The sequence below is a fragment of the Coniophora puteana genome (assembly GCF_000271625.1).
Source record: "Coniophora puteana RWD-64-598 SS2 unplaced genomic scaffold CONPUscaffold_4, whole genome shotgun sequence".
Lineage (NCBI taxonomy): Eukaryota > Fungi > Basidiomycota > Agaricomycetes > Boletales > Coniophoraceae > Coniophora > Coniophora puteana.
In genome coordinates this window covers 583,494-610,180 of record NW_006913056.1, presented here as the reverse complement: position 1 = coordinate 610,180, position 26,687 = coordinate 583,494, and the positions used below count along the sequence as shown (strand labels likewise).

The window sequence follows — 26,687 nt, the reverse complement described above, 5'->3', positions numbered from 1 at the left end:
GACAGGAATCCATGTCTCTACACTATCTAGTGTGCGCCCTCATAGAACGCTCCGCGAAACGCTTCACCGGACCAGCCAATCAGTCCTCATCACATAAGCTAAAAAAGGACGACTCACCATCCAGGTCCCGCCGATCACACAGCGTCGCGAGATCGATGCGCTGCAGATGCAGACACGTCGTCTTGAGGCTCTCCCAGAGCACGCCGCTCGTCACGCCGCGCTTGTCACCGCCCGCGGGGCCGTCGTACGCGTCCCCGCCATCGCTCTCCTGCAGGACGAGCGCGTCGAGCACATGTTGGGCTGCCTCTTCGTAGCGCTAGACCAGGGAGAGTGACGTCAGGATCGTGTGAGTAGGGAGATATGGCTAGGGAAGGGACGCACGCGGAGGTTTATGCACGAGATGCCGAGGTTGAATCTACGCCCACATCAGTCAAAGCTGCTTTTCACAAGAGTATAGAAGGTACTGGAACGCACCGAGCACGGATATACGCGGGATTGAGCTCAAGCGCTCTGTAGTAGTACTGCAGCGCCTCCTCGGCCTGCCCGTTGTTAGCCATAGTCGCGCCGACGCGGTTGTACAGCAGCGGGTCCTGCGTTGAAGATACAGTCAGCAATCGTGCCATGCGTTTAGTGAGCGTAAGATTGCATACATCAGGCCGTACAGCCAAAGCCGTGAGGAAACAGTCCTGCGCTTTCGCATAGTCCTAAATCCCATGATTATCACTCAGCACACACATCGCCACCGGGCACGGCTGGCGGACAGAAATCAACGCACCTCGGTCGTATTCAACAAAATCGCGAGCGCAACCTGCACATCCGCGTCCACCTCCCCGGGCTCCCGCGGGCTCCGCGCCACCTCAATGAGCAACTCGATGAGCGCCTGAAACTCGCCCTCCGAAACCATCCCGCGACCGTCCACCCCACCCGTCTCCCCTCCCATACCCATACCCATACTCCCATCCCATACAGTGTTAAACCGCGCCCCGACATCGTCCACCTCCCCAACACTCATACCCTGGACCTGCGACCCTCCCATACGCATACGCGCGCCAACACGCGCGGCAACGTTGCGGTACTCCTCGTGCCCCGTGAGCCAGCTCCGCACAGCGCGGAAGGCGCCCGCGCGGTTCCCGTCGTTCGTGTGCGAGACGGCGAGCGCGAGGTGCGCGTCGCGGAAGCGCGGATCAAGCGCCACCGCCTGCGCGAGCGCGGCGACAGCGGGCGCCTCGCGCTCGTGTTCCTGCTGTTTCACACCGAGCGCGTACCACAGCCGCGCGTTCGTCGGGTCGTGCTGGACGGCTGCTTCAAGCGCGAGGACGCTCTGTGCGTTTCAAGCAACAAGCGGCAGCGGTGGGTTGTCAGTCAGCCTTAACTGAATAAGTATGACTGGGGTGACGTGAAAAAGCGCACCTCATGCATCCGCTGCGCCGCGCTCATCCCCTCCATCCCCCTCGCCTGGCCCTGCATCATCTCCCCCAGCCCCTCGCGCGCCGCGCGCGCAAGATACAGATTATCCTCCACAAAGCGGTAATACGCCTTCCCGTCCGCCTCCTCCCGCATCCGCGCCAGCATCTCCGCTCTCATCGCCCTCCCCTCCTCGCTCGCCCTCCTCGTCGCCGCGGCCTCAGCGTTGCGACCGGCACCAGCAGCATTGCTCGCGCGCCAGTCGCCCATAAAGTCGTCCATTGAGCTCTCCAGCTGGCTCCACCCCATCGCGTCCGCATTTGCTTGCTGTGCCTCATGCGCACGCGGACCGCCCGGGCGCTGCGCGGCCCAGTACCGCTGGAACTCGGCGTTCTCCTGCGCAAAGTACGCATCGTTCGGATCCACAGCGGCCCTGCTCTCGTCCGCCTGGCCCATGAGCGGCCCACTCACGTTCTCTCCCTGCCGCGACATCCCCACCCCAGCGAGCGGTACGGGCTCGACAGCGCGCCCTTTGCCCTTCACATCAGCGTGGTGCGCGGACGTAGGGCGGTCGGCGGTGGCAGCCTCGACGCCGGTTTCGCTGACGACGACCTCGCCGTCGCGCAGCTGGCGCATGAGGTCCATGAACGCGCTCTGCTTGAACTTGGGGTTCGCTTCGCTCTGCACGGTGTGCAGCACTTCGGCTGCGATGCGCGCCATTTCGTCTGGTGGAGGCCGCGCGGTGTGGGTGTACTCCATGGAGGACGTGGCTTCTTCAATTTGCTGCAGCTTTTCCGCGAAGGAGGGCTCGCCGGAGGAGGTGATGATGGATTGGGAGGGCATTTGGAAGGAGAGGAGGGTTTCTTGGGATTGAAATTCGTGGTCCCATGATATGTCTACGTGTGTCATGAGTGGCAATTAGTGAGAACAATGAGAAATCGTCGAAAAAGATGATACGCACGGTCCGCCTGCAACGCGGGCTTCGCCGTCTGCGTCTGCGGCTGGTTCATAGGCATCATCATGCCGCCCATCTGCTGGTAGCCCATGCTCATGTACGAGTTGTTCCAGATCCCAGGAGCTATGCATCCGTCCTGTCAGCGACACCCACCTTGGGGGCACAAGTCGGAGGAACTCACATTGAACGCCCGGGCTCATCACACTCTGCTGCCCCTGTCTTTGCATCTGCTGCTGCTGCTGCTGTTGCTGCTGCACGGGCGCCTGACTCGGCCCCGCCAAAGTGCTCATAAAATCCGCGGCCCAGGGTGCCCCGCCCATGGCCACAGGCGACGGTGCATGCGTGATAGGAGAGTGAATCCCAGGCACCGAAGCCGGCCCTGGAAGCGCGTTCCTTAGCGCATTCACGTCGAACGCAGGCGCCGGGCCACCACCCTGCTGGGACTGGGAGAAGAATCGGGATGCGTCCTGCTCGAGGCCTGGTGCGGCGCCGCGAACGGTGCGAAAGACGTCGCGTGAAGAACCTGCGCGCGGGGCGTTGAAGTAGTCCTACAGAGATGGTGTCAGTGTTTGTGAGACAGGAGCGAAAGGGTATGGTACACAAGAGGGTGGGTGACGAAAAAGAGTTCGAAGTGTGAAGGCGGCAAGTAAGAGCACGAGAACATACCTGCTGGACACCGCGATCCTGATCGAATCTCTTCGTGAGGCCCTGTAAGGGGTTGGATGGTCCGCACTCAGCGCCACCTGCTAGCATCGGGAGTGCCATGTCTTCGAGGAGTTGTATACGTCAGAGAGCAAAGTCCAATGGAGGGGCTGCGGGTGAGAGAGGTGGGGAGGGGGTAAACAATTGTATAGCTGTGAGAGCAAGAAGAATGGGTGTCACGAGAGCGCTGGTCGTCTGCACGAGTTTGAATGAGCGTGCGCACAAAGCTTACGTGCTCGGTCAGCGTGCTCACCCTTAGCGTCTATCGGGCTCGACCAGAAGATTATTCGATGTGTCTTTGATCAATTCAAGGTCTTCACGGGCTGACTTCAAGCTGAAGAGCAGGAGAGAGTGGACCGGGTATAAGACATGCGGGGAACAGGAGCTGATTTTGAGGTTATGTCCGCGTCTCCCGACCGCCGATTGGCTCTTCGGCCTCAAAACACGTGCTTCCTCCGGCTCCTCGGCTTTCTCTCGACCTCCACCACCTTGTCGCCACTCTCTTCGCTCCCTTCAGCAGAACATGCGGGAACTCGAGCAATATGCCCCAAATCGCTGATATCTCAGAGGCTGAGACCGACATCAGCCGAGGTTCGAAAAAGCTCACACGTTAGGCCAATCTCTGAGATGTGGCGCAATACAAAACGGATAGAGCGCTGTCAACTTCAACTTGACGTTTCTCACAATGTGTCTTCTCCGCCAAGTGTTCGCACCTTCTTTCCATGACACACGTCCACACTCTATGGTCACCACACATCTGGAGAGTCACCGACGTCTAACAAATGATGCTTCATTGAACGTTCCGAGCCCTTGGAAGAACATTCTCTTCGCGACTCAGGGAGCGAACTGGGCAAATCTATTTCAAAGCCCCTGGAATAGCGACCTCGAAGCCTTAAATCGCGCTCGTAATAACGTAAACCGTGGTTGACCTACACACGCACCCACTTACGATCATTCATGGGATCTCCAGCTATCCCGACATTCCAGCGCTCGATCCCGCCCTCCGCTGCCCACGGGCCGCTTCTGCATACATCCAGCAATCTTTAAACGCGCCCACGGCGCTCACTTCCCTGCGTCCCTTTTTGACTCTGTCCCGCTTCTGCTTGCAGCCATGAGCACCCACACCCCAGACGAGTACCAGGGCGCTACACCCCCGCGGATATCCATAGTGTATCTCTGTGCGTCACGGCGTCCCTCATTGCCTCCTAACTTATCCTCTAACCTAAACCATGGCTGGGGGACATGTGCATAGGCCTCCAGACAGGCCTCTACGCGTTTGCACTCGCGTTGACCGCGTTCCGGCTGTGGATTCGCAGGGGGCGATACTGGTGGGAGGACATACTCGCTTTGGTCGCGGGGGTGTTCTGCGTCCTCTGTAACGTGAGCCTATGGCTCATGTACTTTCCCGACGTTGGTGGGTTGCCTCCCATGACTCAGGTATTCGTGTTGGCCTCCGTCGCTGATGGCAGGCCTGTGGTGCTATGATTGCCTCTGCGTACGACTCCGCCTTTAATGGAAACAGCTAAGATCAACCGCGCGTTCCAGTGGCTCGCCATGGTGACATTCGCAAATGCTGTCTGGTGCGCCGCATCTCTTGCACCTCCTACTTTACACCTTTACTCATGCGGATGAAACAACCGTTGACACACGACAGGCTCGCACGGACAAGCATACTCGTCTCCATCATGCGCGTCTCGACGAGCCCGCGCTTCTCTCTCATCATCCATGCAAGCCTCGTCCTCTTTGTGCTCTTGTGGGCTGTCGAGTTCTCCTCCAAGATGTGGCTCTGCGGGCGCAACCTCACGTACGCGTGTCAAACTTCACTAGTGTACGAGGACATCATCATCAGCTGTGAGTTGTCCCTCCTTCTCTTCAAAGGGAAATGACAACACACCGACTCACGCGCTGTGCCACCCGGCAGTGGACGTCGCAAGCACATTCATCCTCGTCGCGCTCCCACTTTTCATGCTGTGGAACGTCAAGCTCGCGCGCATGCCCAAGACGCTCATCCTCCTCGTGTTCGGCGTCGGCGTCGTCAACGCCGCCGCGAGCTACGTGCACGCCGTCTTCCTCGCGCCGCAGACGCCGCTCACGGGGATCACGGGGAACATCCAGGTGAGCGACGCACCGCTCGCTGCGAACGCTCTGTCTCACTGCGAACGTTCACATTGATTGTGGGGACGGATAGTGTGCCGTCGACCTGATTGTATGCAACCTCCTCGTCACCGTCACGTTCGGCTACCGCGTCCTGCGGACCCGCAGGCGCCGCAACAAGAACCGGAGTACTACTACAGACACGGGCGATATCACGACGTCGACAGACGACATCAGTGGCTTGGGCGCCGCGACGCGGTACACGAACAACGTCGTCGAGGGCCGTTATGTGCTCACGACTGTCGAGCTCGAGCTCGATTCGGCGGGCTTCGACCATCATTCTGGTAGCGAACGTGGACGTGAGAGCGGGCTCGGATATGGAATCGAGCGGTCGGCGGATTCGTGATGAGATGTTGTAAGTTATCGATGTAAGCAAGATACCACCCGCGTTCGACATCAATGTCAAAGGTCACACCCAGGCAAGAGGGAGAATATGCGGAACGAACGCGATTATGCCCGTTAGTGGCTGGAGCTGCTAGTTGGGACTTGCAGGCTGCGTTGTGTTCCACATACTGCCACATGGAATGTTGACCGCGATGCTCTGCCTCGACGGACTATGCATAGTGCATCACACCTGGGAGTTGTTCCTAAGGAACCATTGCGCACATGCACCTAATAATTTCTTGGTACACCACTGTTGGTGCCGCACGCATACAACTTTGGTCTCTGTCGGTAGCATACAACTTCTGTACTGGATATAGGCGCGATGGCTGGGAACGAAGAATAAACGTTCAACTTCGAGCGTGTTTAAAGTCGGAGTCGTCATCCGTTCGATCTGAACGATGGTAACCGAGCCACCTTTGCTGCATTTTCGTGGCAGGCTGCAGCGGTGACCTATGATCCCGGATTCATGTGCCCGTCGTTTCACCCGAGTGGAATTTCTCAGAGATTATTGAGTACCTGCAAAGTCGAGGTTCAAGGACATGCGGGCCGCGGCGGTTCGGCATCACCCATCATAGAGCCCGACGCGCCAATGTGTCGGCGCCTGCCCCATGCGCGCGTCGCGCAGTGTAGGCTCGCATGGACAACCCGTCCATTCAGTGCAGGCCAGCCTGAGAGCAATGCGGCATGCTCGCGCTCCACTCCGTCTTCATCGTCGTTCATCTCTCTTTTTGCTCTTAAACACTCAGTCTGGTCTGAGTGACCGGTGGACATTTGCTCGCCCCGCTGCGTGCTGCACACTGCTGCACTCTGCAGTCGGCATCTGGACCGGCTGGCAACATTCAGCCCTACCCGCGGTAACTGGTGACGCGGACTTTTGCCAGCTTTGGGCCAGCTATGGCCAAGAATGAAGTGTACCAGAGTATCCTGCCTCCAGGGCTGTCCAAGACCTATCTGGGTGGGTACTTACGCAGTCTGCTACAAGCAACTTCCGTGGGCTAACCTGGAGGGTGCATAACACTGTCAGGTATCCAAACGGGCTTCTACGCTTTCGCACTCGTTTTGACCGCGTTCCGGCTGTGGATCCGTCGCGGGAGGTACTGGTGGGAGGACGTGTTCGCATTGCTTGCTGGGCTGTTTTGCGTGTTGTGCATCGTAGGCATGTGGCTCATGTTCATTCCCCATGCACGTACGTCCCGCTCGTCCAGGTGTCGCTGAGCTCGGGTTCAATTGCTAACGCCCTCCACTCCTACCATAAAATGATGTGCGTATTGCCCATTCGCGTCCTTCAGCCATGGTCGACCGTGCATTCCAATGGCTCGGCGTGGTCACCTTCGCAAACGTCGTCTGGTGCGCACCACCATCCTCACTACCATCCATTTCACGTTCCTCACCACGCGACGCACTGGCAGGTTCACGCGCACGAGCATCCTCATTTCCATTATGCGCATCTCGACCAGTGCCCGCTTCTCGCTCCTCATCCGCGTGAGCCTCGCCCTCTTCCTCGTGTTGTGGGCCGTCGAGTTTTCAGCGAAGATGTGGCTCTGCGGGAGCAACCTGACATACGCGTGTCAGACGACGCAGGTGTATGCGGATGTGATCATAAGCAGTGCGTTGCATCCACCTATACCCTTTTTCTCTCTCTCTGAATTGTACAGAGCTGACGTGTGATCTGGCTCGACAGTGGATGTAGCAAGCACATTCGTTCTTGTTGCTCTTCCGCTTATAATGCTGTGGAACGTCAAGCTCGCACGCATACCCAAGACGCTCATTCTTCTTGTATTCGGCGTGGGCGTTATAACCGCTGCCGTGAGCTACGTGCACGCTATCTTCCTTGTTCCGCAGACGCCACTTACGGGTATCACAGGGCATATCCAGGTACGCTGGTGAATCGCCGTCCAAGTACCTCTGACTTGGACCTTACTATGCATTTATATCACTCAGTGTGCCGCCGACCTTACCGTGTGCAACTTCCTTGTCACCGTCACGTTCGTCTACCGCGTCATCGAAGCTCACAAAGCCCGCGAAATACGGAGCGCGTACATGACTGACAAGGCGTCCGCGGCCAACCGGCCCCACGTAACGAGTTTGGACTTTGCCACCGCCATCAGATACACGAACGACCTCGTCGAGGGGCTCGACATGCTCACTACCGTTGACCTCGGCTCGGTGAACTTCGATAATGACTCGGGGCGTGAAAACGGTCATGGGCGTTCGACGATAGCTTGGGATCCTGCATGGGACAACAACGGTACACGGACGGGCCGGACGAGGGGAAGAAGCGGGACGGGGACGATGCCTAGCAGTGAGGCTGCGAGTCGGGATCCGCTGCGTTGCTGACTGAAAAAATGGCGCTGGTGGCACTGGGCTTGTCATAGCAAGCCTGCATGGACTCGCGCGCTGTGGAAGGTATTCACCGAGCTATCCGGCATATTTATTGATTTATGTTATCATACTAGTAATTCAGCTCCAAGAAATTCGGCGTTGTCTGTCCACCTTGAGCTAGAAGATGATTAAGTTGAGCTGTGATCGCATATGCCAACTCTCCTACAGGACAGTCTAGGACCTCCGACCGGATGTCGGCCATGCCATGTCAGCCTATGTCAGCCTATGACAGCTGCCACGTCCTCTGTTGCATCCTGTTGCGCCGATCGTGTACGCGCATGTAAAGGTCAGAAACCTATCAAAGCCTATCAAAATACCGATATCTCTCGGAACAATTTTGATACCCTAGCAGCAGCACCCGTCCGACAGCACTCCCCTTTCAAAGCGCGTCCAATCACCCTCAGAATCATCTCAAAGTTCGTAATCCTTCTCGAGCTTTCTGACAACACGCAAACTCACCCAGCACAGTTGGTCACCAGCACGCTCCGAAGATCTCCAGGTAGTCACCTTGGTAAATACACAGCGGGAATAGCCCGATAAGTTCTCGGGACTTATGGTAGAAATATTGAAGACGTATTTTAACTTTGTTTTGCAGGAAAAGCGAAACTTATTTGGTACTTAGCGGGGAGATATTCTGATCAAATTATCTTTTATGACCAAATTGGCCGTGTCACGTGTAAATCGCCAAACTTTATTCAAAATGCGTCCCTGGTAAGCTCCAAAACAAGTCTCACTGTCCTGGCAAAATTTCATTAAACTGCATCCACAATAATTCCACAATAAATTTTGAGAACTTATTGGGCTACTCCCCCTGTGAATAGCTTTGGCCTACCTGGCTATACTACCAGTTTATTTTTGCTCGAGGTTTTGCCTCCGACACGTCAAATTTCTTTTCTCCGTCGCCGCTGAGTTCATGATCTGTCACTGTCATTATGGTCTATCAAGACTTATCAAGAGAATCGGGACCGACCCTGAGAAACTACAATGAGCCGCCGGGCTGTCGGGTTTCGGCTGTGAGCGGCTGCGTTACTTTGCGCGCCATTCGCGATTTACTGTACATCCTTCACAATCTGCCGAACGAGCTTGTGGTAAATGCATTTAGCCATGACAGCCAACACGCACGAGGGCTGCTAGCCGCTTGTTTAAACTTGTTTGTAAACCACGACGACATCAAGGCTCCCCCCACCTCTGGAGAACCTGCGGTGGATAGTGGCTTTCGTCTACCCCCTTTCTCCCCAGCCTAGCCTCTGGCATGGGCGATAATAACCACGCTCCCCCTCCGCTTCCAATCGCGTATCTCGGTGAGTGTCGCAGCGCGCGCTACCACTCCGAATGCTGCTTGCAAAACTCGAACTTTAGCTGACACACGCAACTCGATGCACGGGCATTTTCCATGTATGCGCGCAAACAGGAGCCCAGACTGGCGTGTACGCGCTCGGAATCGCGCTGACTGTGCTCCGGATGTGGATACGGAGGGGGCGGTACTGGGTGGAAGACGTGCTCGCGCTGCTCGGGACGCTGTTTTGTGCACTGTGCATGATATGCATGTGGCTGATGTACCTTCCTAGCGCACGTGAGTACTTTCATCTCCCTACTTCTGTGTTCCTTTTCTTTCAAGTTATGCTTGGCGCTGACACTGGGGCCCGGTGGCGCGGACTGGACAGCTCAAGCTGATCGCATCTTTTTCTGGCTCGATCTCATGGTCTTCGTGATGGAAGTCTGGTCTGTTTTATCCTGCTATCTATTTTACGCGGCGATATCCTCCTACCACTTACACCACCCCGTTCCTTCATGACAATGCTTAGGTCCACCCGCGCAAGCATCCTCGTCTCCGTCCTGCGCGTCACAACCAACGCGTGCTTCCGCAAACTCATTCTCGCGAGCCTCGCGCTCTTTGTTGTCTTCTGGGCCGTCAGCTTCGGGGGCAAAATGTGGCTTTGCAGTGAGAGCATGTCCTCTGCATGTGAAACCTCTACGGCGTATGCGTACATACTGATTATCAGTGCGCTTTGTTCCCCCTGCTTACGGTTCAATTGTGTGCTGATGGAACAATTTGCTGCTCACTTTGAAACCAGCCGACGCAATAAGCGCAATAATCCTCGTGGGCCTTCCTCTGGCGATGTTATGGAACGTCCAGCTCGCCTGCCTGCCTCGCATCCTCATCCTCTCCATTTTCGCCACGGGCGTACTCAATGCTGCGGTCAGCATCGTACATGACGCTTTTATTGTTTCGGCAACGATGTACTCAATGATCACAACGAATTTACAAGTGAGAGCCTACGTTTACGAGCCCCTCCTCCCTTTGCCGCTTACCACCTTGATCATCTTCGACGCTGACTCAAATCGCGCTGCGGCTGACAGTGCGCCCTCGACCTCATCGCATGCAACCTTCTCGTGACCGTCACGTTCCTATTCCGCGTCCTGCTCTCAGACAAGAGCTCGTATTATGACGACACCACGACACCGCCTAAACCAATCTTGACTGAGAGAGTGGGTGGGAGTGCATTCACGACCGTCGACCTTGATTCAGTGCACTTTGTAGAGACACAGGAGGACTATGGACGCTCTCAGTCGACGATAGCGTGGAACGATGCTGCTTGGGGTGGCTTGTCGGACTGTGGGTCTCCGAGACGAAGTGTAGAGCGAGTTTAGTCTCTGTTCTGATAGTGAGTGTGTGGTGGAAGCGTAGAAGTTCCTGTTGCCTAATTGACTTTTGCATTTTGAAATTGAAGGACTTGATCGCTAGTACATGTATCATATCATATTCACAGCGTCACGTTGTATACTATGTCTCACAGACATATCGTTAAGGAAGCACGCGGTTCGGCTTAACCAGAGTTGGAAGCCGGATAAACTGCTCACATATCTTTTCAAGAGACGGCGCAGCGCCCAAAAACTCAACAGCAGCCGGAACGTGCCACTCGTTTACTACGCCCGTCTGGCCCTTGTACTTCAGCAACGCGAGCTACTTGAACGCCACTCACCACTTACTCACGTACACATAGTGCTGTGGCACAAAAATATTTTCTTTCAAATCGCTTTGATCACGCACGATCAATGTCTTTGACATTAGAGCAGCTCCCTGCAGATGTTCTCATCAAGGTCTGCATCGGTCTGGACGTCCTTGATGTTCTACGCCTTCGTCAGGTGAGCCAGTTACTTTCCATCTCCTGTGACACCTATCAACCACCAAAACCGTCTAGGTTTCGAAGACCTTTTCGATTCTAACGCAAGAGAGATTTATCTGGAGCACCCTATACAGATCTTCGCGTCTTCCTCGCCTTCCCGGGCCGCTCACTACTCAGACGCAGCAAATGCTGGAGTGCATCCTCGCTCAAGCCACGCGAGTCCGCCATAATATCCTGGTGCGGAAAACACCTGTACAATCGTATGCCTTTCCGCAAAGCCCTATGGTGACAAGTGTGCTCTTGGCGGGAAGATGGGTCTTCTCCCAATCCTTGGACTTGTACATGGTGATGTGTCGTGACATCAAGGCATCTGATGCCAAACCAGCAGTCATCCTTAAGGCTGCTTCAGGTCGTATAGGAGCGATGAGAGGTGTTGATGTAATCGATCGCGAAGGACGCCGACATGTCTTTTTGGTTCTGGAAAGATCCAGCGTTAGGACGGCCGGCGATCTTCAGGGATCACAGCGATGGGATTTACGACTGTGAGTTATATTTTCAAGACGTTGTGACTTCACGCAATGTGCTCAAACATGACAAGGCTCATATTGAAACTGAACTATGAAGATGATTCTAAAATTCACCTAGAGCCAGTCTATCAACGACAGCACACGTTTGTAGGGCTCCATCCCCGCCACTCCGTTGAAGTGATCTGGGGCCCGTCGGCCTTCTTGATCGACTGGAGCGTGACAAGTCGCGACCACAGGAAGTTTGTGGTATATCTTGCTCAAGAAGGATTAATCCAGGAAATGGGCGACAATGACCTCGTAAGGAGACTGACTTCCATCTGTCAATTTTCCCACTTTCAACTAACGAACATGCATCACTCAGGGCGTGAAAAATCTAGAGCTTACACAACAGCTTTACATCATTACGAGCACTCATATCTTGACTACTGGTCGTTTCGTAATGAACCAACAACCTACGTCTGCCATAGCCGCTCACATCTACGCGGTACCGATCTCCTCCGTGCTCAACAATAGCGTCTCTATAGCTTCTCGAGGAGTACTAGATGTTTTCACCAACCAAATACAAGCTATCGTCATGCTTCGCGACTCCGTCATCAGTCCAGTGACAGGAGTGACCGACGTCGTTCTCCTGGCAGTCATCAGAGAAGGACAAGCTACCCCGACGCATCATCTTCGCTCGCTTGTTGTTTTTCGTCTGGTCATACCTCCTGCTAGTCCCGAAGAAAGTTCCAGGCCCAGCATGATAGAAATCCACAAACAAATCCTCTCGCAATTTACACTCGCTCGCAACGACTCCTACATGATTCAGCCTTCTTCGCTGGGTTCCACAACCTTCCTTTCAGAAAATGACATGAATGGTAACATCAAAGTGCTGGAGATTATCTTCGATGAGGAGGAACAGAAAGCTTGGGTGACGTGCAGTTCGGGGTTAAATCTCCGAAATTGCGTAAAAGACGAAAACGCACGAGATTTCAGGCTGGAGTGCGGAAAGAACGAGCCCGAATTCGGTAGACTTAGCTTTAGCTACGGGGTCTCTGGCGATGGTCGTAGCCAGGGATACAGGCGTAAGATGTGTATTGTAGACTTTGCATGATCCACGTAATGTTCGGTCTCTTAATTACCAATAGCTTGACCAACACGTTTGTCCATTGGATGCCACCTACGGATGTGATACTAGCTCACAACCTTGGCCACGTCTCGCGCGACGATGCCAAACAGTCTGACGACAATTAGGTTCTCATTTCTTCATGTTATTATCAGTATCCACGATGGCTCGGGGATGTGCCCAGGGTGTCTAGAATATTAATAGATGGTGTATCATTGGTTGCAATCCCAAGCCCAGCTGGGGATGTCGCGCATCGTTCGAAGCGTTCACCACTGTTCATCTAGGCTCGTCATTGTTCATTCTCGATATTTACCTGTTATGTTGCTGGCGCATTTGCTTGCTTTGTCTCTTCTATTTCTCTTCGATGTTAAATTAAAGCTTCGACTATGTTACACGTAGTTACCGATGCGATTTCCCGGCGGTCCCATTCGACCTCGGTTGATTAATTTACTTACACCCTAAAGTTCTTTTATCGCCGCGTCCCAGACTTCTGTTTTACGCGTTTATGTTGTGTTCCCTCTACTTTCGTAGCTTTATAGGGCATACTTTCTCGGAGTCATATCAGTATGTGCTATCGCGTTATGTATAGGTAGATACATGTAAACTTGGACTTCACGCGTCTGGGTTTCTTATCGCGTGTTGAAGCATTTCTGGATTAGGCAATAAATTCTCGTCGTCTCCTAGTTCTCTTCCCGCTGAAGTACCTTAGTCAAAGTACTGTGATCGCAATCGTCCACCACGTAGGGATAAGGTCTTCGCTACCACGTCTCAGAGCAAAAAACCGTGCAGCGGATTGCTTCCCTGAGTCGATGATCTAGCGATACTCACCTCATCTACCTTCTTGATCTTGATCGTTCCTCATTCACGCGAAGGCCATATATCGCAGCTAGCTCATTTCATAGCAACTATCGCCATGGTCACCACTCTGGAGACCATTGCGTTCGATGTTCTCATCCAAATCATCGCACATGTTGACATTATCGATGTGCTACGATTGCGGCAGGTATGCCCCTCTCTCGTTATTCTATAACACGACATTACATATGTCCTGTTTAGGTCTCTACACGTCTCCGAGAAGTCACGCTGGAGAGAGCGCTCTGGGACGAGCTATACAAGTCCTCGCAACTACCTCGGACCATCGGACCGCTCCCTTCACAATCTCAACAAGATCTAGAATTTGTTCTCACAAAGAGCGCCAAGGTCAGCCATAATATGTTTCTCAGTGGCTCTCCAGTACGATCATGGGTCGTGGAATATGGTTCGGACTGTTGGGGCGCTCGAGCTCTCGCAGGAAAGGTTTTGCTCTACGTTGACTCTAGATCATCGATTCGCAAGTGGAAAGTCCTGTTTTATAATCTGGATGACGACATGCTAGGCGACCCGCAGGTGGTGCGCGAGTTCGACGGAGAGCACGCCTCCGTGATATCTATAGATTCTGTCGACGTTCACGATTTTCGAGGTCAAGGTCACGCCTACGTTGGACTTCAGACGACCAATTCCGAATCCAGAGATACTGAAGTGTGAGTTTTAGCTTAAATATGGCGCAAACTTTAGAGCTCTGACATTTTATACACAGACTCATCATGAAGATGAAAGACAGTGGGGATGAGCTAACGTTTGAGCTCGTGTACCGTTATACTCGGGAGGCGAACTCCTTTCACTCTCTCGTAGCAAGCCCTCGCCACCTCATAGTTGGTCATATGCTCAAGAACAAGAGCATGGCATATGTTTTCAACATCTCTAACGTGGAAGGTGGCCCTTTGTTTGAAGTAGAAGACATGGACGACTCGACTCTCACTGTGAGTACCAGATATCACGCTGTGATGAATGATAACACATCGCTTCCTCCCAGATTCCTGATGGCAACATACCTTTTGGTCCAGACTTCTACGCTTGCAGCACACATCTGATTTCTCTGAAGTCCCATCCTAACGAACCCGAAACAAGAATGTGTCTCACTGCTATGTCCTTGATGTCCAGCTCCGCTGGTTCTGACTCTGGATGTCCTTCAGTGACATCTACGTGCGACATTGACGCTTTCGAACCCATCTCCTTCGGCATACTTCGGGACTCCGTCATAGATCGAGAAACTGGCTACACCAACGTCATTGTGCATGGGCTTACCGAGCACGATGAGGTCTACACGCTTGTTGTATGCAAACTACTCATACCATCTAACACCGGCCCGGCAGCATCGAAGGAGATCCAAGTCACTACCCACATTGTGGTGAACTTTCCTTGTCGCCCATGTGTCTACATGCAGCCATCGTTCACCGGAAGTGCACGCTGCATCTTCTACTACTGGAACAAGGAAGCCATAGCAGGATTGCGAGCCATAGAATATTACTACGACGAAGCCACCGAACATCCTGTACTCCTGGACAGCACACTGAACTTGGACTACCTGGGCGTGCTCTATGATGACTTTGTAAGTAGAGACGCGGAGATGCAGCACTTTGAACAAGAGGCGCACAGCGGAAGGATTCTATATCACTACCAGGCTTCGTCACCTGCGGACGATCCGCCGAGGGGGAAAAGGAATTTGTGTATTGTAGACTTCGTTTGATCGCTCCTGGTACGGAAAAAGCGGTCACTCGTAGATAAGTAGGCAAGTGTGTTCTGTTGGCGAATCTGTCTTGGGCGGCGTGGACCCTGAACTAAAACTTTTCCGTTCAGCGTCGCTTCTTTGGGTTTCATGTGGGTGCAATACAGGCCCCTTCAATTAAACAGTCCGCGAGTGGTGGAAAAACTCAAGTGGGGTTAGAGCGGTATTGATGATGTTGCGGTAGGAGGCCAGGAATTCGAGTACTCCGGAGGCGTGACTGGTCGCGCTAAAGGCAAAAGCACTGATGCGCCGCTCGCGAGCTGAAGCGTATTGCATTTTAAGTTTTGCATTGACGATCTTGGCACCCTCGAGTACTTGGAGAGCATGCCCCTTATAATTTCCGGTATGTACGTTTACTGTCGGACGAGTTTACCCGGAAACACAACTCAAATTGAATAAGGACCATAAACGTCAACGTCAAGTGTAAACGCCCCGCGCCGCCTTGAAGGCGACCTATAGATTGGACCAAGGTCGGAAGTACTACATGTTTCTTGGTGAACGCTTGACAGTTTGCTAGCCCTAAAGTCAGCTCATCGTTGAATTGGGATATATTGCAACAAAGTTCAGCATGGAAACGTAGGCGGTCAGCATTCGCCATGTCTAACCTTTAAGCTTTAAACCTCAGTTATCTCCCGAGGGTAGTGAGGTACGATACGCGATTCATTCGTGAGAGGGCCAGGCCCGTGGGAGCCCAGCATGAAGCAATCCCCCACCTGCGAATGACGCCGAGTTCTTGGGCACTCTTGCCTTTGAGTCTTGTTTGAGTCCGTCCGATACACCGCAAACAAGGATGTTCAATGCCCCGCATTACTGCAAATTCCTCAACCCGCCTCCCTTACTTCCTTATGCGCAGCAATCTTCAGTGAGGGCCACTGGCAGTCAACATGAGCGGCGATCTGCAACTCCCCCATACTTTGCCGCTGGCATACCTCGGTAAGCTACCAGCGCTCTACAAACATGTGGCCTTTGGATGCTAGGAAGTGCAATCCTTTACAGTGACACAAACATGTTTATACGCTGCATCCATCTTCTTCACAATGTTCCGGCTCTGGATTCGGGCGGGCAGATTATGGTGGGAGGACTGGCTAGCAGCAATGGCCGCTTGCTTCGCCGTGCTAACAATTGGCTCACTGTGGGGTTCATTCGTTCCTGAAGGTAAGTTCACTCGACAACTGCATTCTGGGACACGCGCGTTGACACGCCCGCCCTTGAAGTATGGACAGTCGCGGTGTTCATGTGGCTGGAGATAATATCTTACACATGCGTCATATGGTGCTGTTGTTCTTTGTCTGCGACTGGTTTTGGTTCTGACACTGGAAACAGGCTTGCGCGAGGAAGCATCATGTACTCGGTCCTTCGAATCGTTGCTAACCCCCGTATGCGCTGGATTATCCGCATTAATCTCGCGATATTACCTTTGCTTTACTGCATTGCCATGGCCTCCAAACTGCGTTCGTGCATCCAAGACTCGTGGTACACAACATCATATAGAAGTGTATGTTCTCTTGGTAGATCTGTGTCCGTGATCGAAATTATAGGTGCGCTTAATAGTCGTGGATCTGAAATCTGTCAGCTGCTGAAACCACGGTAGGCGACGTTATCTCTTCAGTCATGTTGGTCGTCACGCCCATCGCAATGCTTTGGGACGTCAATCTCGCCCGACGGCCCAAGATTTTGATTTTATGCATCTTCTCTATGAACATACTGAGTGCAGCGGGCGGTGTCGTACATGCTGTCTTCCTCGTTCCAAACATGCACTTATCAGCAATAGCAGGCCATGTCCAGGTAACGTACAACCTATCGGTCCCAGCACATATAAACGCACTCTAATCACCATTTTAATGGACAGGCATCGACTGATGTGATGATATGCAACCTCCTCGTCACTGGCACGTTCGTCTATCGCATCATATACAGGGACGTGGATCTAGATGAGACGGCCACATCGGACAAACCTCTCCCGACCGCGGCACCGAGCAGTCTGACGACCGTGGACTTAGATCACTTCTCTTCGCTATCAATATCTTCCACGTCTCGAGGCACTGTCGACAGCACGCAGGACGGTTCATATAGCATCGAGTGCGAGACTTTTGGACCATGACCAAGATGCACATCATTGGGATGGCAAAGGCGGAGATCAACGGGCCTTCGGAGACATCTAGATCAATTCATAAGAAGAAACTTTCAAAGAGGTGTAGGATATGTATTGTGGATGTTGTGTAGTACTATTATGTATGCTATAGTAGTGCAAGACTTCAAATTCGCTGTTATACACAGCTTTGACAGAGATACATGCGGCATGCTTGTCATGGGGCAACTTGAAGGCATGGTCTCAACGAGTTCACATCGCTTGTAGACGCCATGCGCCTGCCTAAGATCTAGTATAACGTGCATCAGTACGTATCGCTGGTCTTCTTCCAGGTATACGACCGCGATCCGCGAGCCAGCAACGCGGCGGACATGCTACTTCAGGGTCCGTATCTGCTAGCCCACCGGCCTTGGCCGTATGTCCTCGGCTGACGCGAGACCCAAGTTTCTACAATGTGTTTGGGCTCGGGGCATACCATTGCATAATATGCGATCTAAGTGCCCCCACACGGCAGCGGTACGAGTTCCTGTCGCACTCGACACAAACCATCATCATGAAAACAGGATCCATCATATCCATTAAGCACGCAACAATTTTAAAACAAGCAAACTGGTAAACCAGCCAGCCAGCCAAGCACACACGCACACAAGCAAAGCGCCGCTGCATGCACCGCTACGCTGCACTACAGAAAAATAACCGATTCATAAGGTACCATACATCAGCAATGACTAGGACTAGTGAACCCCTTTGCCCAGAGAGCATCAAACGGGTGGGAAACAGAGAGCGAGAGAGAGCGATAATAAAATTAAGAGTCGTCAACCGGAGCCCAGTCGAGTCTATATAAGTTGTTGTCCGCCCCCATCCACAACAAACACCCCGAATCCCTGCTCAAACCCTTCGCGAACGCAAGCACCACATACCTAAACCTATCCATAACTTTGATGTTCCTGATTGATACAGTAGTTCTAATCTTGTTTTTCGTTTTTGTTTCTTGCATGTCCGCATATTACACATATCCACATATCCAAGACAGCATAATCAGGAGGCCCAGACGAGAACTCGGGTTTTGTTACAAAAGCGGTAACCATTGACCTGTCGCAACAAGGAAAGAAGAATGCACACATTCAGCACATAGAGTTCGATCGGCGGTGAGAAACGAGGGGAAGCATGAGGAGAAGGAGAAGAAAAGAAACTACCGCGATGCAGCCCGCCGCCTTGCGCGCTCCAGCTCTTCCCGGGACCGAGGGCTCGCAAAGGTCGAGAGGTAGCAGACGACGAGGAGAAAAGGGCGGCGGTCAAGCGGAGGGGGGTGGACGGCAACAATACAGATATAAGCGAGAGTGGCGAGGAAGAGACGAACGCACCGATGACGATACTCGGCAGGTCAAAGATGTCACGCTTGATCGTGAAGCAGAACGTCGACGGGATGGGCGCGCCGTACGGCTTGAGCAGCACACAGTGCGAGTAGACGGACTTGGTCGTGTTCTCGAACGCGTGTGTCGCGAAGTTCTCCCAGTACTCCACCACGCTCTGGTTCTCGAAGAGCTGGCAGCACATCACATCAGCCGTGATAGAAGGCGTGAGGTAGGGAGTAGACGAACTTCGTAGATGTACTTGCGCTTCCCGACGAGCTCGTCCATGCCCCACTCGGTCAGCATGCAGAACTCGGGTGCAACGAGGCAGATCTCGCCCGTCCGCCGCCAGACAACCGTCGGTGTCCCGCTAAACGAGATAAGCTTCTCGAGCTCCTACATGCGCGAAGCGTCAAAGAACGCAGATACGTCATGACGACACACGACGACGAATGCGATATGGGAGGACGGGTGCGAGACGACAATCAGCTCACCGCCCACGAGGCAGGTAACGAACAAAGGCGCTCACAAGCAACGACCGCTGGAAACACCGCTCGACGAAGATCTCGTCCTCGTCCGTCATCGGCATCTGCAGCGCAATGAGGGACGGGCGGAAGATAGCGAGCGCGCGGACGATGCGCAGAATATCGTTCTTCTCGAACCTAACAACGGTGATGATGACATTGGACGACATCGCGACATCGCAGCACGGCACAAGCGCCCGGACCGCAGCCAATGAGAAAAGAAACCGAAGCCGAGACAAGGGAAGCGCGGAGGCGGGGGTGGGGGCGGGGTGACAGGTTGACAGGGAAATGCCACCCAGCAAGATAAGACAAGAAAAAGAAGAGGATACGGAACACCCCGGAAGAGAGTTCCCGATTCCGATCAGACACGTCGGGTCCGGGTACGCCCATTCGTTTATAACGAGTCGTTCATGTCCCCGTTTTGCGCACACCCCCAACCCAGACCACCACCACCACCATGACCCCCAAAAGAACACCGCGCGAAGCACAAGAACCAGACAATCGAAGAAGGAGAAAGACCAAAATACGAATGTCAGCTACACCGTCCACCGAGAGCTAGGGGATGCCACGCACCGTCTCGGGAGATGCTTCATCAGGAAGTGGTAGCCCTCGGTGTAATCGTACGCGGCCGTCACATGCATCGCCTATCGTCCAACGAACGAGCGCATCGCAACACCATACACCCACGCACCCATACACACCACGCACTACAGGTCAGCGCACGGTCTCACACGGGCATGATAGGAGTTTGCTGCGCGCGAATGAAGAATACCCACCGACGGCACGTACTCCCCCGTGTACCCTCCTGGGCTCGGAGTCGGCCCGGCCGACGACGTCCTGGAGAGCGACTGCAGCGTCTGCGTCTGCGTCTCTGGGCCCTTGTTCCCTCCTGCTCCGGCCCGCGATGACGGGACCTCCTTCGTGTGTCGTCCATCTGGCGCGTGGGAACCGTTCTGCTGCTGGGAAGTCGCCGTGTCCACATCCTGGTCAGACGGCGACGTCGCCTGCTGTTGTTCGTAGACAGGGGAGAAGCGGCCCTGCTGGACTCCTTCAGGTTGTGAAGAGGTAGACATCAGCGCGGGTGAGTAGCCCGTCATGAACGGCGGCGAGTTGGGCGCAAGTGCCAGCTGCTCCCGGTATGCGTCGTAACTGCCGCTCTCAGCAGACCACGGCGGGGGCGGGGGCTGGCTGTTCGCCGTGCCAGTCTGATCCTGAGAGGGGGCGTCATCACTGGTTGATGCGGGAGGATTTGGGTTTTGAGTGGCGTTTTGCGGGGCGGTGGGGCCAGAGTTTTGCGACGGTGGGGCGCTGATGGAGGAGGGCAGCTGAGGCGGGGATGGTGCGGTGCCGGATTCGGGTGGGGAGGGGTTGCCCAAGATGGCGGAGAGGATTGAATACTCGAGGTTGGCTGCTTCTGAGCCAAAGGAGAAGTTGGGGTCAAACGAGACATTGAAGAGCGGGTCGTTGGCGGCGAAAGGCTGGGCTGCATGCGATCGTGAGTGCTAGATCAAAAATTTCCTCCTTTTCGGGTGGGGAAGCACCGAGAGGCAGAGCAAAGGGACGTACAAGTTGGGATTGGCGCAGGTGCGCTCATGTTATTGCTACTACTCCCATTGTTGTCGGCGGTTGATTGTTTCCGCTTTAGTTGCTCTGTGGTATCACAAGTGTATTAGCACGCGGGATGCAATAGGAAGGGAAAAACACGAGGAACGTACCCAGCTCCTCGTCGTCGAGCAAGTACTTGGCCTTCTTGCGATGGCCCTCTATGCAGTTGTCGGCAATACCGCGCTTTATGCAGCGCTGACATGGACGAGCTAACACGGGTCACGCGATGAGTTTGCGCCCATGACATATGACAACATAAGTTTGGCACGTACTGTCGTCGCATGTGAGATGGGCCTTCTGGCAGTGCGCGCATGCGCGGTTAGCCTTCTTCTTCTTCGGTCCGTCACGGTTCTTGCGGGGATGTGTGGCCGAGTGCGTGCCAGATGGAGGCGCTGAAGAGTCGCCGCTCTCGTCGGGGGAGGTACCGCGACGGCGCTTGCCAGGAACCGAGGATTTGCTGGTGCGGCGAGCAACCGAGGAGGGGCCTGGCTGGGAGTCCTTAGATATGTTGGACTGATTCATATGAGCGGGATTGATGAACGGGCCAGGCTGTTGTGAGCGTGCGTCGAGAGCGGGTATGTCGGGGCGGGATGCGGATAGTATACCTGTAGCCATTGCTATTGTTCGTATATGCTCGTATATGCTTGAGGATATTCAAGAGGTGCTATGGGTCCATCCAGTAAAGGGGGCCACACGGAGTCACCAAGAAGAGGAGGAGCAGCCTGCAACAAGAAAGAGGAGGAGGAGAAGGTCGTGAGGCGAGGGACACGGTGGAGGTGGCCGACAGACAGAGATGCGTCAATTATCTCGGATGACCTTAGGGCGTGAATTATTATGTAATTATCCTTATATGATTATATGCCGGGCGGGCGAGCTGCATTTCTCCGAGACTCCGGCCGAGCCTCAGAGATCTACCACATTCCGGCGGTCCGGCAGGCGCGCCTCGTGACGCAGTTCTCGTCATCGCACCATCATACAGGCATACTCTTGCTTCTTCTGAGCGCATCCTCGGTCCGTGCTGCGAGGACGAATAGCATGGAGTGCGTTAGGTCTGTCAAAGAGCCTTAAAGCAGGGCACGCTACAGACCTGCTAGCAAATCGCAGTGGTCAAAGCGAATCGCTAAGCGGCCGTGAGGCCGTGGCGCCCGCTCGTTTACATAACGCCGATTGGGAGGAATGATGATGGACATACATATGTGTTCTAGCCTGTGCTGTAAAAAGCGTGTCCTGTCTACAGCTGCACTCGTTACCGCCTGCATCTACCATCATCATGTCGCGATCGGACGCACGACCGCGCTGATTTGATCAAATAGTCAGCGTTTTTTTGACTCGTGCGAGCTGTTAGTCCGATGCTCCGAGGTTCATCGATGGCAACAGACACTAGTGGGTTATGAAGTTAGCATAATTTTATTGACATTGTATTGATGGTTTGAGTGGCTGTTAGACTAAAAAGCGTCAGCCATTCTACACGGTACTGCTGGTACTGGCAACTTTGCATGGCCTTCGCGTGGGCCGGAGCAATGACACCAGCGCCGAACGTGTCATCCGTCCCTGGTCGCCAGACACACGTGTCAGGAATCTAGAGCGGTCGGGTGGAGAGTATGAGCAAGCTATGAGGTCAAGGGAGGCGGGAATGACGGGGAAAGGAGGCGGATCTGGGAATGGAGGATAGGAGAAGAGTTTAGTTATAAGACTGGTCTTTCACGATTCGGCGTTCCTTACGTTTTGCCTCTTGCTTTTACCGTCGCCTCATTGTTCACGATAGGTCACTCGTCGACGCTCGTACTCTGAGTAGGATCTCACATTAGGCAAAACGTAACCAAAACTCCAAACCCCTATTCAACCCCTATGCCCACCCAATCTCAGTTCAACATCCTCGACGGAGGTGGGACTGCTGGTCCTGCTCCGCCGCCTGTCCCGAGCTCGCAGGGGCACATGGACACCGAGTCTAACGGTATTGGTAGTCCGCCGCCGCCTCTCGTCGAGCCCGACCCCGAGCCGCCCATCTTCGTCGAGGCAGACGCTAGAGGATACGGTGCCGGCCACGTCTTCCACTTGCCGGTTCACGAAGAGGTCGAGTATTGGCGTAATCTCGCTACCGCCGTGCTCGCCCACCAACGCCCGGACCTCTCAGGCCACCAAGGCATTAAGGTCGCGTCGCCCCTGCAGTTCTCGGGCGAGGACCGATCGCTCTACGAGACGTTCATCCGTGCGGTCAGGGCGAATTTCATTGCGAACCCCACCCGCTTCGGCATCGATGATAACGATGACGAGAAGTCGCGCCTTCGAGTCGTCTATGCCACTTCCTTCATGCAGACGGGTCCTGCTGCTGAGTGGGCGAACCAGCTTCCGTCGCCTTGGCCCGGGACTTGGACAGCCTTTGAGGAGGGCTTCCAGAAGCGCTTCGACCTACGGGACAAAATGCAGACGGCGTGGAACGAGCTCGAGAGCATGGAGTACTCACGTTTTGCGGACGCCGACACCTTCTTCACTCGCGTTGACACCCTCGCCGCCCGGGCCCATATCTCTAACGAGTCGCTTGTCAGGTTGGTGCAGAGGAAGCTCCCCTTCGGCATCGCCAACCAGATCAACACTCACCGAACGGCGAGGACGTACGAGGATTGGAAGGAGGAGGCTATCGCGTACGCCCATGAGAACCAAAATCTCGCCATCATCCGGGGCTACCAACCGAGGACTCAAGCTGCCAATAACTCCGCTGCTAGGGGTCGCGCGTCAACTGCATCAGCCCCCATTCCTGTCCGCGCAGCTGCACCATTCCGCGCTGCAGCTGCTCCGCCCTTCGCTGTCGCTCCACCTGTTTCCCGCGCTGCAGCTGCTCCGACTCCGGCGCTCGCTCCTGCGTTACCGATGGGTGAGCCAATGGATGTTGATGCTGCTCGTAACCGTCGCGCGAGAGGACCGTTTAGAGGGGCCTGCTTCAACTGCCGCCAGCCGGGTCATCTCAGGGCGGATTGCCCGCTATTGGCGCCGCCGACGATCCGAGCCCTTCACGACAGGTGGACCAGTATCCCGGATGAGACGAAGGAGGAGGTTGTGCAAGCGGTCAATAAGATCTTCGAGAATGGAGGGGAGTGGGAGAAGGTCGAAAGAGAGGAGGTGAAAGGAGAAGGTTCATCGGGTTTTTGAATGCGTCGGAGGGAAATGGTGCGTCCCTGCCGGCGTGTACGATAGGTAGTGAAAAGTCTTCCGAGTCCTGTTCAACGCCCTTGAAGTATGTCGAAAGCGAAACAAAATGCGCATTCATAAAAACTACACTACCTGTTGCACCGAAAGTTATGGAAGGGGAAGAAAAGCCTAACCGAGGCTCGCTCCGCTGGACACGAGAATCTCTCGCGAAGCCGGACCGAGTTGCCATGCGGGCGATACGAGGTTGGGTCAGAAGGGATCGAAGGAGTGAAGTAGACGAGATGTTGTTGAAAGAACTCCGGGCCTTACCATCCGAGGCATGTGATGCCGCCCTCCGCGAATTCAAGAAGCCCCGCCGATGGGTACGCCGTATCAACCAGAACTCACTAGAATTGTCGGTGGTCATTCAGACTCTGGATGACCGACGCACTTTCGACGTCTGTGCACTCATCGATAGTGGAGCGACCGGATGTTACATTGATGAGGGTTTTGTTCGGTCTAAAGGGGTTAACCTCGAACCACTCCCACGCCCGGTCCCAGTTTATAACGCGGATGGCAGCAAGAATGGTGCAGGTCCTATTCGTCATGTTGCCAACCTGCGTCTCGACGTTGGTGACCATTCGGAGACTTTCCCATTTGCAGTAACGAACCTGGGGAAGACGGACGTAATTGTCGGCTTTGAGTGGCTGAAGAAGCATAACCCTACTATCAATTGGTCCAAGGGAACGGTTGCATTTCATCAATGTCCTGCGGAGTGTTATGCTCAACGAGCACCAACTCCAGATCCCGATGATGGGGAAGATGTGAAGGCAATGTTGCGGACGGAGGTAGAGGAGGGAGACCGAGTCTTTGTGACGGTGATGAGGGAGGATGCCTGGGAATGGGCGAGAGACATTCGAGAGCGGGAAGAGGACAGTGTGAGGTGGCGAAAGAAGGAAGCTGCGAGGATACGGACGGTGGAGGCTGAGTTAGAAGGGGGGTCGAAGAAGTCGCTAGGAGGAATTCTCCCAGAGCAATGTCGGGGATACGAGTCGGTCTTTGCGAAAACCGAGTTTGATCGCCTGCCGGAACGCCGCCGGTGGGACCATGCAATCGAACTCAAGCCTGACTTTGAACCAGTCAAAGGTAAAATCTATCCGCTGTCACACACAGAACAGGCGGAGCTCGACCGGTTCATAGAAGAGCACCTGCGATCGGGGCGCATTAGACCATCGAAGTCACCGATGGCTTCACCGTTCTTCTTCGTGAAGAAAAAGGACGGGACACTACGCCCAGTTCAAGACTATCGCAAACTTAACACCGGCACAGTAAAAAACCGTTATCCTTTACCTCTAATCCCCGACGTTATGCACAACCTGCGACAGGCTCGATACTTCACGAAACTCGATGTCCGATGGGGATATAACAACGTACGAGTTCGGGAGGGGGATGAGTGGAAGGCAGCCTTCGTGACAAACCGCGGTTTATTTGAGCCCCTCGTAATGTTCTTCGGGCTGACCAATTCACCTGCTACTTTTCAGACGATGATGAATGACCTATTCCGAGATCTTATTGTACGCGGGGTCGTCGTGGTATATATGGATGACATACTCATATTTACGCGAACGAGGGAGGAGCACAGAAAGGTGACGGAGGAGGTATTGGAGATACTGAAGAAGAATAACCTCTACCTGAAGTTGGAAAAGTGCGAGTTTGAGAAGAAGGAAGTGGAGTTCCTGGGGTTAGTTATTCGGGAGGGTAGGATTGGGATGGATCCGGGAAAGGTGAAGGCGATAGAGGAATGGCCGGTGCCGAGGTCGAAAACGGATGTACAGGTGTTCTTAGGGTTCGTAAACTTCTATCGTCGATTCATCAGGGGTTTTGCTGCGGTAGCCCGTCCGCTACATGGGCTAACAGGAAACTCACCGTGGCGATGGACACAATCCGAACAGGACGCCTTTGATAAACTGCGACGGACGGTGACGACGGCTCCAGTCCTTGCAATGCCTCGCGATGACGCACCATATCGGGTTGAAGCCGACTCCTCAGGCCACGCTACCGGCGCCATTCTGTTACAGCTACAGGAGGACGGATCTTGGCACCCAGTAGCCTTCTACTCGAAAGCTCTCTCGGAGGTCGAACGAAACTACGATATCTACGACAAGGAGCTTTTAGCCATCATACGAGCGTTAAACGAGTGGAGGCCTTACCTCATAGGCGCGAAACATCAATTCGAGGTGTGGACAGACCATAAAAACCTTTCGTACTTCCGGAGCGCGCAAAAGCTCAATAGGCGACAGGCTCGGTGGCACCTCGAGTTGGAAGAGTATGACTTTCTACTGATTCACAAGCCGGGTCGAACCCACGGTCAGCCGGATGCACTGTCGAGACGACCAGATCATCCGAAAGGGGAGGACGATAACACTGACCAAGTCCTACTGCGGCCGCAGTTGTTTCGCGCGATAACGACAGAAGTAGACGTGGAGGGGGATGTATTAGTGGAGGAGATGAGGAAGTCGAAGGCGGTAGAGGGTTGGATCCGAAAAAACGCGCGGATGAGGAAAGAAGGATGGTCGGAGGACAAGGGGCTGTACACCTGGAGGAACCGCATCTATGTCCCAAGGGACCGTGTCTTGAGAGACCGG

At 54.2% G+C, this 26,687-nt stretch overlaps 8 protein-coding genes across 8 annotated transcripts; 6 read left to right on the top strand and 2 right to left on the bottom strand.

Moving 5' to 3' along the window:
- Nucleotides 1-26: 26 nt before the first annotated feature.
- CONPUDRAFT_163831 (TPR-like protein) lies at nt 27-3,183 on the bottom strand (the record flags this gene model as incomplete). Its single annotated transcript, XM_007768539.1, has 10 exons — nt 3,026-3,183; nt 2,541-2,907; nt 2,366-2,482; nt 1,411-2,300; nt 776-1,321; nt 651-704; nt 475-590; nt 382-415; nt 118-316; nt 27-61 (listed from the first exon to the last, which is right to left on the bottom strand). The coding sequence occupies exons 1-10, from the start codon at nt 3,122-3,124 to the stop codon at nt 27-29; spliced, it is 2,457 nt and encodes an 818-aa protein (XP_007766729.1). The 5' UTR covers nt 3,125-3,183.
- A 522-nt stretch (nt 3,184-3,705) lies between these two features.
- CONPUDRAFT_163830 (uncharacterized protein) lies at nt 3,706-5,957 on the top strand. The gene is made up of 6 exons (XM_007768538.1): nt 3,706-4,239; nt 4,314-4,537; nt 4,589-4,641; nt 4,716-4,912; nt 4,983-5,176; nt 5,250-5,957. Exons 1-6 carry the CDS (start codon nt 4,173-4,175, stop codon nt 5,559-5,561), a joined length of 1,047 nt encoding a protein of 348 aa, XP_007766728.1. The 5' UTR covers nt 3,706-4,172; the 3' UTR covers nt 5,562-5,957.
- Nucleotides 5,958-6,493: 536 nt separating this feature from the next.
- Nucleotides 6,494-7,936, top strand: CONPUDRAFT_71472 (uncharacterized protein; the record flags this gene model as incomplete). Its single annotated transcript, XM_007768241.1, has 7 exons — nt 6,494-6,554; nt 6,624-6,785; nt 6,889-6,946; nt 7,009-7,205; nt 7,281-7,405; nt 7,442-7,474; nt 7,541-7,936. 7 exons carry the CDS (start codon nt 6,494-6,496, stop codon nt 7,934-7,936), a joined length of 1,032 nt encoding a protein of 343 aa, XP_007766431.1.
- A 139-nt stretch (nt 7,937-8,075) lies between these two features.
- CONPUDRAFT_142921 (uncharacterized protein) lies at nt 8,076-8,629 on the top strand. Its single transcript, XM_007768537.1, has 2 exons — nt 8,076-8,397; nt 8,450-8,629. The coding sequence occupies exons 1-2, from the start codon at nt 8,132-8,134 to the stop codon at nt 8,511-8,513; spliced, it is 330 nt and encodes a 109-aa protein (XP_007766727.1). The 5' UTR covers nt 8,076-8,131; the 3' UTR covers nt 8,514-8,629.
- A 604-nt stretch (nt 8,630-9,233) lies between these two features.
- Nucleotides 9,234-12,869, top strand: CONPUDRAFT_71471 (uncharacterized protein; the record flags this gene model as incomplete). The annotated part of the gene is made up of 13 exons (XM_007768240.1): nt 9,234-9,282; nt 9,393-9,506; nt 9,550-9,554; nt 9,600-9,703; nt 9,787-9,923; nt 10,057-10,181; nt 10,343-10,598; nt 10,780-10,976; nt 11,055-11,128; nt 11,244-11,651; nt 11,708-11,933; nt 11,998-12,700; nt 12,814-12,869. 13 exons carry the CDS (start codon nt 9,234-9,236, stop codon nt 12,867-12,869), a joined length of 2,454 nt encoding a protein of 817 aa, XP_007766430.1.
- Nucleotides 12,870-14,685: 1,816 nt separating this feature from the next.
- CONPUDRAFT_136021 (uncharacterized protein) lies at nt 14,686-15,456 on the top strand. The gene is made up of 2 exons (XM_007768536.1): nt 14,686-15,349; nt 15,418-15,456. Exon 1 carries the CDS (start codon nt 14,690-14,692, stop codon nt 15,305-15,307), a length of 618 nt encoding a protein of 205 aa, XP_007766726.1. The 5' UTR covers nt 14,686-14,689; the 3' UTR covers nt 15,308-15,349; nt 15,418-15,456.
- A 2,664-nt stretch (nt 15,457-18,120) lies between these two features.
- CONPUDRAFT_101061 (uncharacterized protein) lies at nt 18,121-21,687 on the bottom strand. Its single transcript, XM_007768535.1, has 9 exons — nt 21,189-21,687; nt 21,027-21,125; nt 20,878-20,961; nt 20,088-20,794; nt 19,885-19,955; nt 19,317-19,449; nt 19,037-19,183; nt 18,800-18,980; nt 18,121-18,527 (listed from the first exon to the last, which is right to left on the bottom strand). Exons 1-9 carry the CDS (start codon nt 21,529-21,531, stop codon nt 18,505-18,507), a joined length of 1,788 nt encoding a protein of 595 aa, XP_007766725.1. The 5' UTR covers nt 21,532-21,687; the 3' UTR covers nt 18,121-18,504.
- Nucleotides 21,688-22,158: 471 nt separating this feature from the next.
- CONPUDRAFT_136019 (uncharacterized protein) lies at nt 22,159-24,181 on the top strand. Its single transcript, XM_007768534.1, has 2 exons — nt 22,159-22,299; nt 22,361-24,181. The coding sequence occupies exon 2, from the start codon at nt 22,765-22,767 to the stop codon at nt 24,061-24,063; it is 1,299 nt and encodes a 432-aa protein (XP_007766724.1). The 5' UTR covers nt 22,159-22,299; nt 22,361-22,764; the 3' UTR covers nt 24,064-24,181.
- Nucleotides 24,182-26,687: the final 2,506 nt, after the last annotated feature.